Source organism: Ochotona princeps, chromosome 5 (assembly GCF_030435755.1).
Source record: "Ochotona princeps isolate mOchPri1 chromosome 5, mOchPri1.hap1, whole genome shotgun sequence".
Lineage (NCBI taxonomy): Eukaryota > Metazoa > Chordata > Mammalia > Lagomorpha > Ochotonidae > Ochotona > Ochotona princeps.
Window position 1 is genome coordinate 58,947,274 of NC_080836.1, and position 15,418 is coordinate 58,962,691.

The 15,418-nt window shown below is 35.9% G+C and overlaps 1 protein-coding gene across 1 annotated transcript in view; it reads right to left on the reverse strand.

The window, feature by feature from the left end:
* Positions 1–5,458: 5,458 nt before the first annotated feature.
* The window catches only part of CWC22 (CWC22 spliceosome associated protein homolog), a 49,461-nt gene continuing 39,501 nt past the window's right edge, over positions 5,459–15,418 (reverse strand). The window contains exons 14-19 of the mRNA XM_058664688.1: positions 15,331–15,408; positions 14,536–14,688; positions 12,527–12,654; positions 10,848–10,949; positions 10,519–10,754; positions 5,459–6,300 (exon numbers count right to left, since the gene is read on the reverse strand). Of these exons, the coding sequence (XP_058520671.1) occupies positions 5,714–6,300; positions 10,519–10,754; positions 10,848–10,949; positions 12,527–12,654; positions 14,536–14,688; positions 15,331–15,408 (1,284 nt within the window). The 3' untranslated portion in view covers positions 5,459–5,713. The remainder of the gene's footprint in view (positions 6,301–10,518; positions 10,755–10,847; positions 10,950–12,526; positions 12,655–14,535; positions 14,689–15,330; positions 15,409–15,418) is intronic.

Sequence of the window (15,418 nt, forward strand, 5' to 3'; positions counted from 1 at the left end):
ACAACTCACCTACTCTTCTTCAGAACTATAAATAACAGCTGTAAACAATAATCAATTCTTGGGATGTTGATTTCATTTATAAGTTAATTTTTGTATTGTATTTATTAGTTATAACAGGGATCAGGGAAAACACATGTGTCTTTGGAATTAGCTCCTTTCACTAAGCATAATGATTCCAGCTGCATTCATTTAGTTGCAAAACACAATATTTCATTTTTCATGGCTGAGTAGTATTTCCTTGTGTACATGTAGTACATTCTAAAAAATCCAGTCATCTGTTGATGGTTGTCTGGATTGACTTCTTCCCTTAGCTATTATGAACTGAGCTACTGTAAACACAGGGATACAGTAACTATCTTACAAGGTGGTTTCATTTCATTGGAATAAATTCCTAGGAGATGGCTAGGTCATATGGTAGATCTACGTTCAAATTTCTGATGAGTTTCCACCTTGTCTTCTAAAACAGTTGCACTAGTTTACAGTCTCACCAAGAGTAGATCTGGATACCTTTTCCCCAAGTCCTTGCCCAGATTGGTTTTCTGATCTCTGCATGACAGCCACTCCAACTGGGGTAAGGTGAAACTATGTCATTGTGATTTTTAACTGCATTTTCCTGATGAACATTTTTTCATCTCTGGCCATTTGAATTCCATCCTTTGAAAAGTGCCCATTCATACCCTTTCCTCATTTCTGCACTGTACTATTTTGTTGAGTCTCTTGAGCTCTTCATAAATCCTAGATATTAATCGTTACCAACTGTATAGTTTGCATTTTCTCCTGTCCTGATGGTTCCCTCTTTGTTGAGGATTTCCTTTGCGGTGCAGAAGCTTCTAAGTTTGATGGATCCCATTTGTTTATTTTTCAGCAAAATCTTTGCCTAGTAGTTTGATGGTATCAATTTGTAAATTTAATACTTGGTCTATTTAGAGTTGACTTTTGCATAAGGTATAGGGCAGGGGTCTTGCTTCATACTTTTGCACAAGTCGAATCAATTTTCCCAGCCCCACTTGCCCTTTTCCCCTGGATTGGTGTTTGCTTGTCAAACCTTAGCTGGCTGTTGACATGTGAGTTCATTTCTAGGATTTCTATTCTGTTCCACCTATGTTAAACATTTTGTGCCTGTACCATCACCTTGAAACCTGACAGTGTGATATCTCTAGCTTTGCTTTTGTTGCTTGCCATAATTTTACTTTTTGGGATCTCTTGTGTTTCCATATGGATTTTAGCATCTTTTATCTAGATTGAAGAATGTTGTAGATATTTTGATTGTGATTACATTGAATCTATACATTGCCTTCAGTAGTATGGACATTTTAAATCTACCAATCCATGAACAAGGAACAAGGTATACTTTTCAATGGTTTGGTGACTTCTATTTCTTTAATGTTTTGTCACTTTCATTGTAGGATCCCTCACATTCATGGCTATTTATTAAAAATTTTGCACCTATTATAAATAGGGCTGATCTTTCAAGTTTCTTCTCAGCCACTGTGTATACAAGGACTACTAGCTACACTGTATCTTGCAATGTTACCAAATCACCCTATGAGTTCCAAAGATCTTAGTGGAATCTTTTTGTTTCTCAATATATAGAATTACATCTTCTGCAAACAGGGATTTGACTTCTTCTTTTCCAATTTGTGTATCTTTTTCTGCCTAGTAGCCCTTGCTGAAACTTTCTGTGTGAACTTGAGACCTGACTCTGTTTCATGCCCCCAAACAAAAAAAACTGAGAAGGGATACTCAGCAACCCAGCATGGATCACGTGCTAATTCCTGACCCATTTTCAATGCATAGGAAAACTGGGCCCTGTAACCAGGCAAAAAAGTTTTCATTGATAGACTGACCAGAAATATCTGATCAAACACAGGAAGTATTCAGACAAAAACAGCCAAAGCTCAATACACCTATTACAAGAACTTCACAAAACTAGTTTTGAGGAGTGGAAGATTTCTAATTTAGCAAAACAAGGTACAATATAAATACTGGAACTCACAAGGATTCCTAATTCACACTGAACATGCTTACTTAGACTTTATTCTCTCCAGGAGAGAAGCTATCTCTACAACAGACGCAATTTCTATTTGCTGTAACTTTTAAGGTTCATATTGCATGAAATTACAGATCAAAGAACCAGCTAATTCACAACAACAACCATCTAACTGTCCCTGAAGTACTTGATTAAAACATTAAGACTTTTAAGATTGAACTCTTAAACAGACGATGAACTCTGGATGATAATCTTGCATCAATGTTAAGTTCACCCACTGTTATCAGATCAACCATCATAGTGGTGGATGTTGGCAATGGAAGAGAAGCATGTGATGAGGCAGGGGAAATGCAGGAAATCTATACCTTCTGTTGAGTTTTGCTGTGAACCTAAAACTACTCTATAAACTACAGACTACTGAAATACTAGAAAAATGTAGATATTTTTAAAAATTAAGAAATCAGAGTCCTGGATAGCCCACATCTATAATGAAGTATTAAAAATAAGTCACAGTGCTTGTTTCCCATTTCTGATATAAATGAGTGTTTTAATAAAAGCTAGAGTGAATCAAAACCTGCAAGTGAAAACTATATTGACTAATCATGCTTCCATTTGCAGAAAATCTGTTAAAACTGTCAACAGAAATGTCTTCTCTAGAACAAAAATTCAAGTACTTCGCCACATAAAACAATTGGAACTTTTTCTTTTTTAAAGATTTACTTATTTTTATTGGAAAGGCAGATATACAAAGAGGAGGAGAGGCAGACAGGAAGATCTTCTATCCGATGGTTCACTACCCAAGTGGCAGTAACGGCTGGAGCTGAGCCAATCCAAAGCCAGGAGCCAGGAGCTTCTTCCAGGTCTCCCACACAGATGCAGGGTTCCAAAGCTTTGGGATGTCCTTGACTGCTTTCCCAGGTCACAAGCAGGGAGCTGGATGGAAAGTGGGGCACCCATATGGGATCGTGGTGCGTTCAAGGCGATGACTTTAACCGCTACACTATTGTGCTGGTCCCCAAACAATTGGAACTCTTGTTGACCACTATGTTGAATGAATTCTTCATTTAATGCACAACTTGTCATGACAGAAACAGGAAAGGCAGTGTAAGTCAACCAGCTTTGTATGAGTGAACAGCAATGCTACCTGGAATAAACACTATCATGACTAGTGATTTTTGTCCTCCCCTCTTGGTGACAGGGTCCCAAGCATTAGCAGAGCTTGCTCAGAAGTATAACATATGGACTTGAACAGGTTCTCTATTGGGATGTCAGCATTGCAGGCATGACCCCAAAACTTATTCTGAAAGCAAACGCTTTCATTTCAGTCACACATGTGTTCTTTTCTGCAGTGATATGAATATGCAGACTCACATGTAACTTTAAATGGCTGAGTATCTTTTTTCTTCTATCTGCTTCAAACCTGATCAAAGGTGAACGGCTCAAGCATAAAACATGAACTTGGGTGTTAGGGAGGGCAAATAGTACTGGTAAGGTTTGTCCTCACTTTTATCTCTTAAACACATCAATAAAGCTATGTTCAAGAAGCATTTGTCCAAACCAGAGATACCACACAAATTCAGAGGATTTTAAACTATAATTAGAAGGAAACTTGTGGGTAGGTATAAAATGAAAGCTGTAGCATATCCAAGGATGAGAGGCACAGGGTCAGACTCAGGACAGCCAGGAACACAATGTGGAAGTACTTCAGTGAGGGTTTCAAAGTATGATGTCCATGTTAAGGAAACATGAAGATTCTTCAAGTCACACTGACACTCTTAGCTTTCTCCTAATGTATCAGTGGATGTCAAAGAAAGTTTATTTATTTGACTGAAGTCATTTCTCAAAATATACATGTAACAGAATCATTTTAAAGATCAGACAAAAACGTAATTTAACATTTTCTTCTCTGTAACAAAACATCTGCAACAAGCTAGTTTTGAATGAAAAAGATTTACTTTGGCTCACAGTTTTGAAGACTCCACTGGTTCAGCACATGATAGTAGTGTTCTTACTGGCACAGTCCAGCGGCAGTACATAGCATCACAGGGCAGGAGGGAGCACAGTCCAGCGGCAGTACACAGCATCACAGGGCAGGAGGGAACACATGTATGTCTCTCCTTACAAAGCCATTATGACCCAATCACAAGGGCTCCAGTTAACGTTTTCCGATGCAATCACTTCCCAAAGCCTCCAATGCCCAACACCATGACTCGATCAAGCTCCTTTTTAGTCCCATTCAAACTTTGAAGATCAAGGCTAAAAGACATGGCTTTGGGGGGACATTCAAACCAATATATCCACACCATAGTAACGTAACTGGCAAAAGTGAGAACTGGATTGGAAAATAGAAATCATCAAGGTTCTAAAGAATCCTGATTATGAAAGCTGTGAAATCAGGAGAAATGTATCAGTTAAGAAAAAAATGAAAATTGAAAACAAAGTACTGAAAGCAAGAACGAAAAGTTCACTCCTAACCATAAGAGATAATCAAACCATTTTTTCATTTCTTCTAACAATTCTGAGAAATGTGAAATTGGTTGTATATAAATCAGCTGCTTTAGCTCAAAGTCTATTGTATTTTCTTTCTTTTTCATCACTTATAAAAATCAGGCAGGGCTCAGGTAAGAAAATAAATTCTTGTTCATTTCCTTTAGAACTCATAGTTTATGGGCTCCTTAAATCCAACACACCAGGTTAACAGTGTTATGAAATGCACAAAACGTAAATAACTGGTTGGAAAAACACCAAAAGGTTTTCCAAGCTATTCTATTCAACACATACTTTTTTTAGGTGAATACTGGACTGTAATATGTATTTGCAAGGACTCAGTGCTGATACTCAAGATTTTAAAAAACAAAAATAGATGATATCCTAAAACAGAGTATTCCTGAAAGCTTAATACTAAGATGCTTTATTTCTACTCATTTTCCAACACTAAGATGGACTATTAATCTATTGAAACAAGCAAGTATAGGAAATAAAATGGTCATACATTCACTGATGAAAGTTACAATAACGGAAACCCTTAAAATTCTAACAGTGGAGTCATTTCAATTATATTGTTTGCAAATCTCGTAACAATGTTTCCCGATGACTTACTAATCTAAATTAAATACATATTTACTCAGAAACAGTGATAAAGCTTCAAGGATAAGAAAAAGAACCAATTACAAATTTAACATTTTTTAGCCTACTAAAGAAGAAAGGTTACCAGAGAAGTCCTCACTGTGAAGAGTAAGAGCTATATATCAGAGTAAAATTCAACTAGCTTCAGCAAAACATTTTGAAAAAAAAAAATTACTGGACCCATTTTCTTCAAGACACAATATGAACCATGAAATGCTTCACCTATTTTGGCATTCAGCTACAAATAAGAAGTCATAATAACTCATAATAATAGCTTTGTAAACAAATGCAATCATTAATTTGGGGAAAATATTTTGTCCATAAAAAATTCACCAATTCAACTGCCATTTGATCATTTTATTCACAAAATAGAAACATGAATTACATTCCCTTTCAGTTGAAACTTTTCTCTCCAAATAATTTTAAGCAGAAGGCCTTGAGATGTAGAAGCTATAAAACATGTTAAAATGAAAACATTCTTAAAATTTACAAACTAGTACTTTGTACAAGAATTCTCTAGAAAGTTTGTCAATTAATGTAAAAAATATTTTTTCCAAATGAATGTAAGGCATGTTCAGTTTATGTCATTTCGCAGATTTATTTTTGCTTTGTTGGAGACATCTCTCTCCGCCGATCCTGATTTTTCTTGGATTCTCTGGAATGTTCAGAGTATCTGTTGGATTTTTCCCATCGTCTCTCAGCACCATTCTGATACCTATCTTCATCACTTCTATTATCTGAATATTTTCTATTCTTTTCCTTTGACTTTGATCTATCTTTTCTTCTAAAATGTTCATCATCCTTATTTCGATGTCTGTGCTTTTCTTCACTTTCAGAAATAGAATTTCTTCTCTCTCTCTTCTTTTTGGAATCACTATGCTTATTTTCAAAATCCATAAGCATTTCTTGGTCTCTGTCATTTCCAGTCCTACCGTAACTATTTCGTTCAAAAGGAACATTTCTGTCTGACATATACTTTGCTATGGGATCTCTCCAATTTGAATCTCTTAAATTTTGATCTCTCTGTTTTCCTGACCTCCTTTCTCTCTCAGACCTTGTTTTCTGATGCCTTTGTTCTGGTCTTCTTTCTTCTTGCTTCCTGTCATGTTTCTGTTGGTTCCTGATCAATTTATCTACTTCTTTTCTTCTGGTCTTCCCTTGTCCCTTCTTTCTTTTGTCTTTAGCTGCATGCATAAAATGAAACAGTTAGATTTTATCTTCACCATGATTTCATAACTTATTCACATTAATCACATAAATTACCTGCAAGCCCAAACTGATTAAATGGATAGTCTGACGAAAACACATTTTACAAAATGATAATTTTTCAGCACACATACAATTTCAATATTAGCCAAAAGGACTGTTTTGATCTTTAGCTCAAGACAATAAACAAAAACATCAAATAAACCAGGAGTGTACTGCAAAGAGCTCATGGGCAAACTCAATTAAAAGATAAAAGTTACTCTCTGTCTCTACCACTGCCACTGCAATTCCGCCTTTCAAATATAATAAAATAAATCTTAAAAGATAAACTTACTTATGGTGCAAAAGCATTTTGATATTCATGCATAATTTTTTCATAACGTATATTCTACATTTTTGAAGTCCCTCAAGAGCATAAATTTCAAGGTCTTTAAAGCCAAAAAGTTTCTCTTCTATAAGTTCCTTTATACAAAAATTTGAAATATAATCTTGTACATCAAACACTATAGAAATTCTATACTTCCATTGTTTTAGGAGTCACCACACACAACAGAAACATCACTTCTAATTAGAGGAATGTAGCAACTGCACTTGCTTAACAACACAAACACATATACATTTTTAAATAAAAATGTCTTCCTAAGAAAACAAAAGCTGGGCCCTCCAGTGTTGGCAGGAAGGTACTAACTGCACAAGTAAGAGAAGCTATGTGAACAGGCACAACCCCAGGGAAATGACAGCCACAAAAGTCTAGTTTCTGGGAAACTCCTGCCAGGAACCCCAACAATTTAATATATATAACCACAAATACAAACATAAGTTATAATGAAACAATTTACCACATTTAAGGATAAAACAAATTTAGTGACTTTGTGTTATCTGAGGGTACAAATCAAAGGCACAAGTTCAGTATTTTTGTCAAAAACTTACATGTAAAAGGAATGAGAAAAATGTGTAGGAAAATTGTCTATGCTTCCCCCAACTCTATCCAAATCTTGAAACTTCTGACTCTTCTGCCAAATGCCTACCCTTGGCACATGGGAAGTCAGCTGGCTTGTCACCAAGGACTTCTTTCTCTGGTTCCCATCAAACAGCTTAGCTGAGCTGCAGGTACCCAAGCAGAAGCCATCTGGCTCTGCGCTAAATCGATGTCTCTATGACTCCAGTCGGCATTATCCTCCAAACCTTGTCAATATTAAAACCCGGACATCAGACAGCATGCAATCTCCTGTCCCTCTCCTATGAGTGCTCTACAACAGTCTATTTTGTGAGAAGTTCACGCTTCTGTTAGGCTAATACTTTATTTAAAAAACAACAACAAAGTTCTCTATTGAAACTATATAATAAGGTAAATTAATTTTCAACCAGCAAGCTTCCTTACTGCAGCAATTCATGCTGAGTTATCATCTGTTCTCAATACAGATAGAATAACAAATTCTGTAGAATTAAAAGAAGTGAATGTTAAATGAACAATGTTTGTGTATTTATATTCAAGAATAAAAATTCCTTTGAGAAAATAGAACTTTGATCTGAAATATAAAACCATGAGAGTGCCACAATTCTGGATGCCACATAATATGCGAAATACTTTAAAGGCAACAAGCTAGTGACCAACACTATAAAGGTTAGACTTCCAACCCAAGCTGCAAGGAAAATAACTACCACTCTGAAATACAATACGAAAACACACACACACTCACTCACACACACTGACTCACACTCACAAAGACATGGCATGCCTTTTGGAAAAGCCATCTCTTATTCAGCTTAGGATTCTATGAAGGATAAAAGCAAAGTAGACCCTGTATACACCCTTTCATTCTCTGAACCAGAATGAAACTTTGAAAAACATCTTTTGCTACAGCACATCTCCTTTCAAGTAGGAGATGGAAAACCACAGAAGACCTTGTGCTCCTGCTGCAAACAACTAGAAATGCCAGACAAAAGTTTAAAATTTTCTATTTAAAGGTACTAAAGTTCTGGAATAACATATGATGATATAATGGAAGTAAGTGTTCAAAAAAAGAGTAGGCACATGTAACGAGAACATAAGAGACAAAGTGAAGCAACTCCTACTTGCCAAAGCTGAAAGAAACAAAAAGAAAGGAAGGAAGGAAGGAAGGAAGGACGGATGGACAGACGGATAAAGTGACAGTAACTAGGGGGTTAGCAATGTGGTAGATCATGTTAAGCTGCTGTCTGCAATGCCAACATTCATTCCATACAGCACCAATTCAAATTCAAGGTGCTCTGCTGCTAATCTAGTTCCTAGGAAAGCAGTGGAAGATGGCCATTTGCAGAGTAAACCAGGAGATGGACGGTCTCTTTCTTCACTTCTCCCTGTCTCTGTAACTCTGATTTTCAAATAATAAATAAATAAATAAACAGACAAACAAACATTTATTTTAAAGATAGGATTAGACTAATTCTAAGATCAACATACATGATTCTATATTGTAAATATATAGGTGAATAAATAAACGCATGAGTAAGAATAAATCTCATAAAGCGATTTCAATCACTAAATGTGAAAGAAAAGAGATAAATAGCAAATGGTGTAGGAATTTGGTCTAGTGGTTAACAGACCAGTTAGAATGATTGCATCTTCCATTAGAGTACCTGGGTTGGAGCTTCTTGCCTTGGGAAGCATCAGGTGACTGACCAATCGTTGGGTACCTTCCAGTCATATGGCAAACCCAGATTCAGTTCAAAGTATTAATTTAATAAAGAAAATTACTTAGGTACAGTTATCCAGCAGAAAACGCCTCAATCGTGATCAAGCTCAATGTCACCAAAAATAAGATCTATCAATGTTGTAAAACCCTTGATAATACACATTAAAAATAGTTTCTATGGTATTATGCACAAAATGCCTAATCTCATTCTAACTATGAGAAAACACCAGTCAAATCTCTAAATTGACAGACAGCTTTCAAAATAAATGACTAGAGGGCTTTGGAAGTGTAAGGGTCAATAAGAGCAAAAAGTCTCAGAAGAAATATCAGAGGTTGCAGAAGACCGAGGAAGACATAATTAAATGCAAGTAAGATCCTAAAAGAAAAGAGGCATTAAAGGCAACAATGGCAAAATTCAAGTCAGTCAGTAAGATTACTTCATTTGTGCATAAGCTCCTTTTCTGAAGATGTGGCTGTGTCCCAATAAAACAATTCCAGTTTGAAAATACCCAACTAAAAATGTATTTAATACACCTAAACTATGGAACATAACTCAGTTTAGTCTATCTTAAATGTGCTCAAAACACTTAAACTTAACCCATAGTCGAATATCAAAAGAGAAATGTATGGTGTTATCCCTAGCTCAAAGATTAAGACACATATTTCAAAGTAAAGTTTCAGCTGAATGTGTACTGCTTTTATATTATCATAGTTAAACTCCAAATACAAACCACTGTAAATTGGGGGCCATCTGTGTATATATGGTCAGCAAAATACATGTGTAATAGTAATCATGGAAACACAATTTGTAAATTCAAATGTTCTCTGACCATAAAACATAACAATATTGTAGTGTATTCATCCAGTGGAAAACTCCAACAGGGGTGAATAAACTGTGTCTACCATAATATTACACATGAACCTCATAAAACAATGTTGAAAGAACACATTACAGGATTTATACTGTATAATTCTGAAGTTAAAACATACAAAATTAATCTACAGAATTACAAACCAGAACAGTAGCTGATGTGGGGCAGTAACTGGGACAGGGAAAAAAGAATTATTCACAATTCTTGCTCTACTTACCTATTACAACTATATGCTATAGGAAAATCCACATACCATACAAAGTAATCACTGAATGTAAGATGCATGTCAATTACTAAAATATAAAAATTACTTAAAGCAAAAGTCTAAACACTTTTATCAAATAAAAGCATCAGAACACTCCTATACACTAAATTACAGGTATTATAAGCGACATTCCAGCTGTCATCCCAGTAAACGCTTGCCCAGTAAATATCTTCACCTCCATGAACAGAATGCCAAAAGGTAATCTTGGCATTATATACATTGTAATACATGACTGTAACAGTGATAGATGATCATGTGTATTGTTAACTGAAGCTTTAAAACTCTAAAACAAGCAATATAATCATTTTCTTCCCTCATTTTAAATATTGCTAACAACATGCTTGTTGGGAAAGAGCAAGATAAATTATAAACGAGCTTCAATACCTGAGACAGAGCTGTGACTCCCAGAGGATGAAGAGTCGCTCTCCTCGCTGGAAGAGCCTGAACTTCTATCACTGCTGTCCGAGTCCGAGCCTGAGCCCGAGTCTGAGTCCGAGGAGTCGGACTCCGATGAGGAAGCCGATGACGAAGACGACAGGGAGGATTTACTTGGTTCAACATCTGGTTTCTGCGCCACTATGACTTTTGGTGTGTTTTTGAGATGCTCACGCAATTCATCCCTAATTAAAAACAGTCTCCATGAGGTTCTGTCTCAAAGAGAATTGTGAGATAACTTTGGAAAGCAAAAACAGAATTCTGAAAATAACTCTTACGTTAAGCCTCCAAGACCTATAGAGGTGAAGAAGTTGATGGCAAACCGAGTGTTTCTTGGATTATCTCGGGGTAATAATCCTTCAAAGAACGGCTGTAGGGTTCTATGAAAGGAAAAAAAAGTGAATGGAAGAGAGAAAAGATAAAAAGGCAAAATCCGTACACAGTGACTTTGCAGATTTACTGTATAATGAATACGTAGGTGAAATATAATCAACTAGGTAGTTTGTGCCACTTATTACATTACGTGACCTGAAATGAGCTGGGTGGTAATGTATCAAATTTAATTATCCCGCAGAAGGTTCTGATAAATTTATAATCTTATAACACATAAAGCTATACAAGTGTAAATATATCCAATATATCATATATACATTCTTGGATTATGTAGAGAAACATTTTTTAAAAGCTTTCCTGATTTTGAATATATACACACACGCACAAGTACAGACACTGGGGAAGATGGGGAAGGAGTCAACAAAAGGCAGAAATCCAGGATAAGAACCACAAAGAATCAATATATTTACAGAAGGCGGCAAACAGAAAAACACCAACAATGCAATGCAGTTTTGACCACAAGGTTTTGAGTACCACACTGAATGACCACTAAGTTGAGCCACTAAAAATATTTCCTAGGAAAAGGTAAAATACAAGATGGATGCTTAAAAGTTTGCTAGACAGATGAAGAAAAGAGGGTACTGTCAGTTATAGAAACAGAAAAAAAGAAGTACTAAACAACCAGATTAACCAGATTAACAAGTGGGCAATGTAAATGTGGCTCCAGTGGCCTGGGAAAGCAGTTGAGGACGGCCCAATGCATTGGGACACTGCACCCGCGTGGGAGACCCGGAAGAGGTTCCTGGTTCCCGGCTTCGGATCGGGACAGCATCGGCCCGTTGTGGCTCACTTGGGGAGTGAATCATCGGACGGAAGATCTTCCTCTCTGTCTCTCCTCCTCTGTGTATATCTGGCTATAATAAAATGAATAAATCTTTAAAAAAAAAACAAACAAAAAAAGAGTTGAGCCTGCTAATTATAACAGTAGCAACAGAGCCTGTTAGTTTTAACAGGGATCAATGTCAGAAAAGTACATAAACCAGCAAAAATGGATAGAGTAGCTTATGACCAGCATGCAGAACCCAGACAGAACTCTGGTAAATTACAACCCAGGGGACGCAGGCTGCAAGGAGATAAAGACTGAGAAGAAAATGAGATTCCACAGTCAGTATTCTACCATTGAGGTGATGCAGAGAAGTAAAGTAGCATAAACCTAGTCTATAAGATTTGGCAGTGGTCACTGAAGAAATTGAAAATGATGATTTCAGTGGTGCCCACTGGTAACAAAATAGTCATTTTAAGGCTCAAAATTAGGATATGAAATAAGAGAAAATCAGAAGTACCAATTACCTGGGAATTACAGTGAGCATGCAAAAATATATTTCTTATGTTCTAATGGAATCAGAGGAAGCCTTTCTGCATTCTGTAAGTTGCATGCTGTCCTACTTACATGAAATTCAAAAGAAGACAATAAATGAACTTAAAAGCCCTAAGTGCCTTTCCTTTCCCCCATTTCCCTACTCTTCTCCATCTTTCTTTACAACAAAGGGGACACTTTTTATCTGCAAAGTTAGGGGAAAATTCCCAAGGATAACAAGAATAAAGTGCTCAATAACAAACGTACTCATCCTTTAATCTTGCATTAAGTTTAGGAAGGCCCATGTATTCACACAGTTCTTGGAAAAATATTTTGACGAAAATTCTGCTGGATGATGTAGTGGTTTCTTCACTCAATTTGATGCATTCAAGAACCTGAACATTGAAAGATTTTGTTTTGGTTTTCAAAAACAGGACAAAATGATCAACATACTGTTTACAACCTGAAATTATGATTTACTTTCATAATCACAATTATCTCTAAAAATCTTTTATGATGACATGTATTATTTCTTGGCAAAATTTAAGACTTTTTATACCAATTTTCAAAATACTAAGATGTTACAGAAATAGACTTCATTCTCCTTCTAGAGTAACATGCTTTTCATAGGGAAGATAGCTTGTCTTGAGCATTCAATGCTGAAGTAACAATTACTAACTCCTAAACTTTCCTCAACCAAACGTGTTGTTCTGAGAGCTTGGGGCTTAGAGCATTAGGTTATAATTTTGTGTGGCACCTATCACACAATAAAATCAAGGCAAAATTGTGGCCTTTTCTGTAAGCTTAAATTGTAGATTAGGAATTGAAAGTTATAGACAAAAATTTAAGGAAAATTTTAAAAGAAACTAAACTCCAGCTTTTATATGCTATGTGTTTCAGGAACCTACTTGCAACTCAACTGTTTAAAATTTTGGTATGAATTTCAAAGGGAAAAGAGAAATGGAAGTTATCATAAGGCTATAAGGCTTGTGGATTGTTTTACATATGCTTACTAGCTGGATATATTTAAGTATTTACAGTACTACAAAAACCTATCAAATATTTATAAGCTCAATGATGCTGCCTCATTCTACCATTAACGTGTTCAGGTGAACAATATCATTGTTTTTAATCCTCTTGTATAAACCTTTTTCAAAAACTAACTTAGCAATTTTGGTTTTCTTATAACTTCTCATTTCTGCTTTTGTAAGACTGCTATGGGCATCTCTGACTCCTTCTCTTACACAACAACCTTCTTAAACACAGGGTCATTATCTAATTTACTCAGAATGCCCAGCACTTCTCTCAGTGACTGAGTACATATGTAGATGGCTGTTGTATTAAAAAATACCAGCTTCATCAATGTACTTCAAACCCCAATACACGTAATTCTTCCCCACTAAGAACATCTCTTGTTTTAATTGTGACTCTAGCATCAGTTCCTTTTCACTTACCTAACTTCAGTGTATGGTAAAAAAAACATATACTGGGCCCAGCACGGTAGCCTAGCAGCTACAGTTCTTGCCTTTCATGCACCGGGATCCCATATGGGTGCCAGTTCTAATCCCAGCAGCCCCATTTCCCATCCAGCTCCCTGCCTGTAGCCTGGGAAAGCAGTCGAGGACAGCCCAAAGCCTTGGGACCCTGCACCCGTGTGGGAGACCCAAAGAGGTTCCTAGTTCCTGGCTTTGGATCAGCTTAGCTCAGCCATCATTGCCACTTGGGGAGTGAATCATTGGACAGATCTTCCTCTCTGTCTCTCCTTCTCCCTGTGGATCTGACATTCCAATAAAAATAAATAAGAAACGAACATACCCTACTAGGATAACCATTTCTCTTGAGTCCTAACACCAGTAGCCATTAAGAGATTAATCAGTAACAGTAATTCCAATCACATACACCATCAGAGTTAACAGTACACAGAGAACATAAAAATCTGTACCAGAGCTAAAAAAAAAACCCTGAAAACAGGAATGAAGAGATAATACAAATTTTCCATAAACTTCCTGTATTTTTCTGAAAATGTTCTTAGCAATTAACACTTAAAAGTACTGTAATTGTCAAAATAAAATATAACCCAGTATAATACACAGTTCTTATATATTTTTAAGTTTTAATTCCATGTTACATGAATATGATCCAAAATACAGCAATCATAGTAAAGTCTATATTTTATTTTAAAGCTTATCTACTAGTAGGGTAAATATTTCTAGGTTTTACTTAATCCCTAATTGGCAATAAAAGAAGAAATTACAATCATTTGCCCATCTACTTACACTCCACGGGAGAGAATCAGTGTATAAAAGGTGAGCAAACATCTTAGCAACATTTCTCAGTTTGTTTGTTTCCAAGCGATGGATGGTATCGTACTGTTCTTTGAATATACTTTCAAATGATTCCATATATTCCTTTTTTAGCATGCAAAATCGCTAATAAAGAATTGATTAAAAACTGAATTATCAATACAATTATAAGCAAACAACCCTAAACTTATCTAATCAAAACTTAAATAATCTATATTCCCTCAAAGATATACAACATTAAATGGCATAAGATGCTCAAAGAAGCAGCTAATATATAGTGGTTTCCATCTACCTGGGATTTATAAGTTAACACAATTTGACACATATATTTGTGATTTGTGTATTATGCCAAAAGACCTCTACTGTGTGGGTAGAGTTTGAATTTAAAAACGATTTTAGCTCATGTTTTACTTGAGCTACCACAATAAGTACTTTACCCCAATAACTGTTGAGATTCTGAAAAGAAAGCAATTATTGTCCTCTACTAGGAAATTAATACAAAGCACAAATAATTTCAAAAAATTTTGGAAGAGAAATGTTTTAGCATGAACCTGAATCAGAAGTCAAGCAGCCAGGAGTTGAACAAACTATCTGGAGAGAACAGTGTCAAATGCAGCCTAACCTACTGTGCCACAACATACCCCAACAACTTGCTTTTAACAGACACATTACATGGAAGTATGAAGATCATTAATTCACAATATTCATGTTAAGAATCACTTAATTGTTCTATTAAATTCCAACATGGAAAACAAGTCTGCAACTCACCCCAGCTAGTAAGCCAAAAAACTTCTCATATGTTCTTTGTTGGGCGCAGCAATCTAATATCATGTTGCAGAGTTCTTTCTATTTAGAA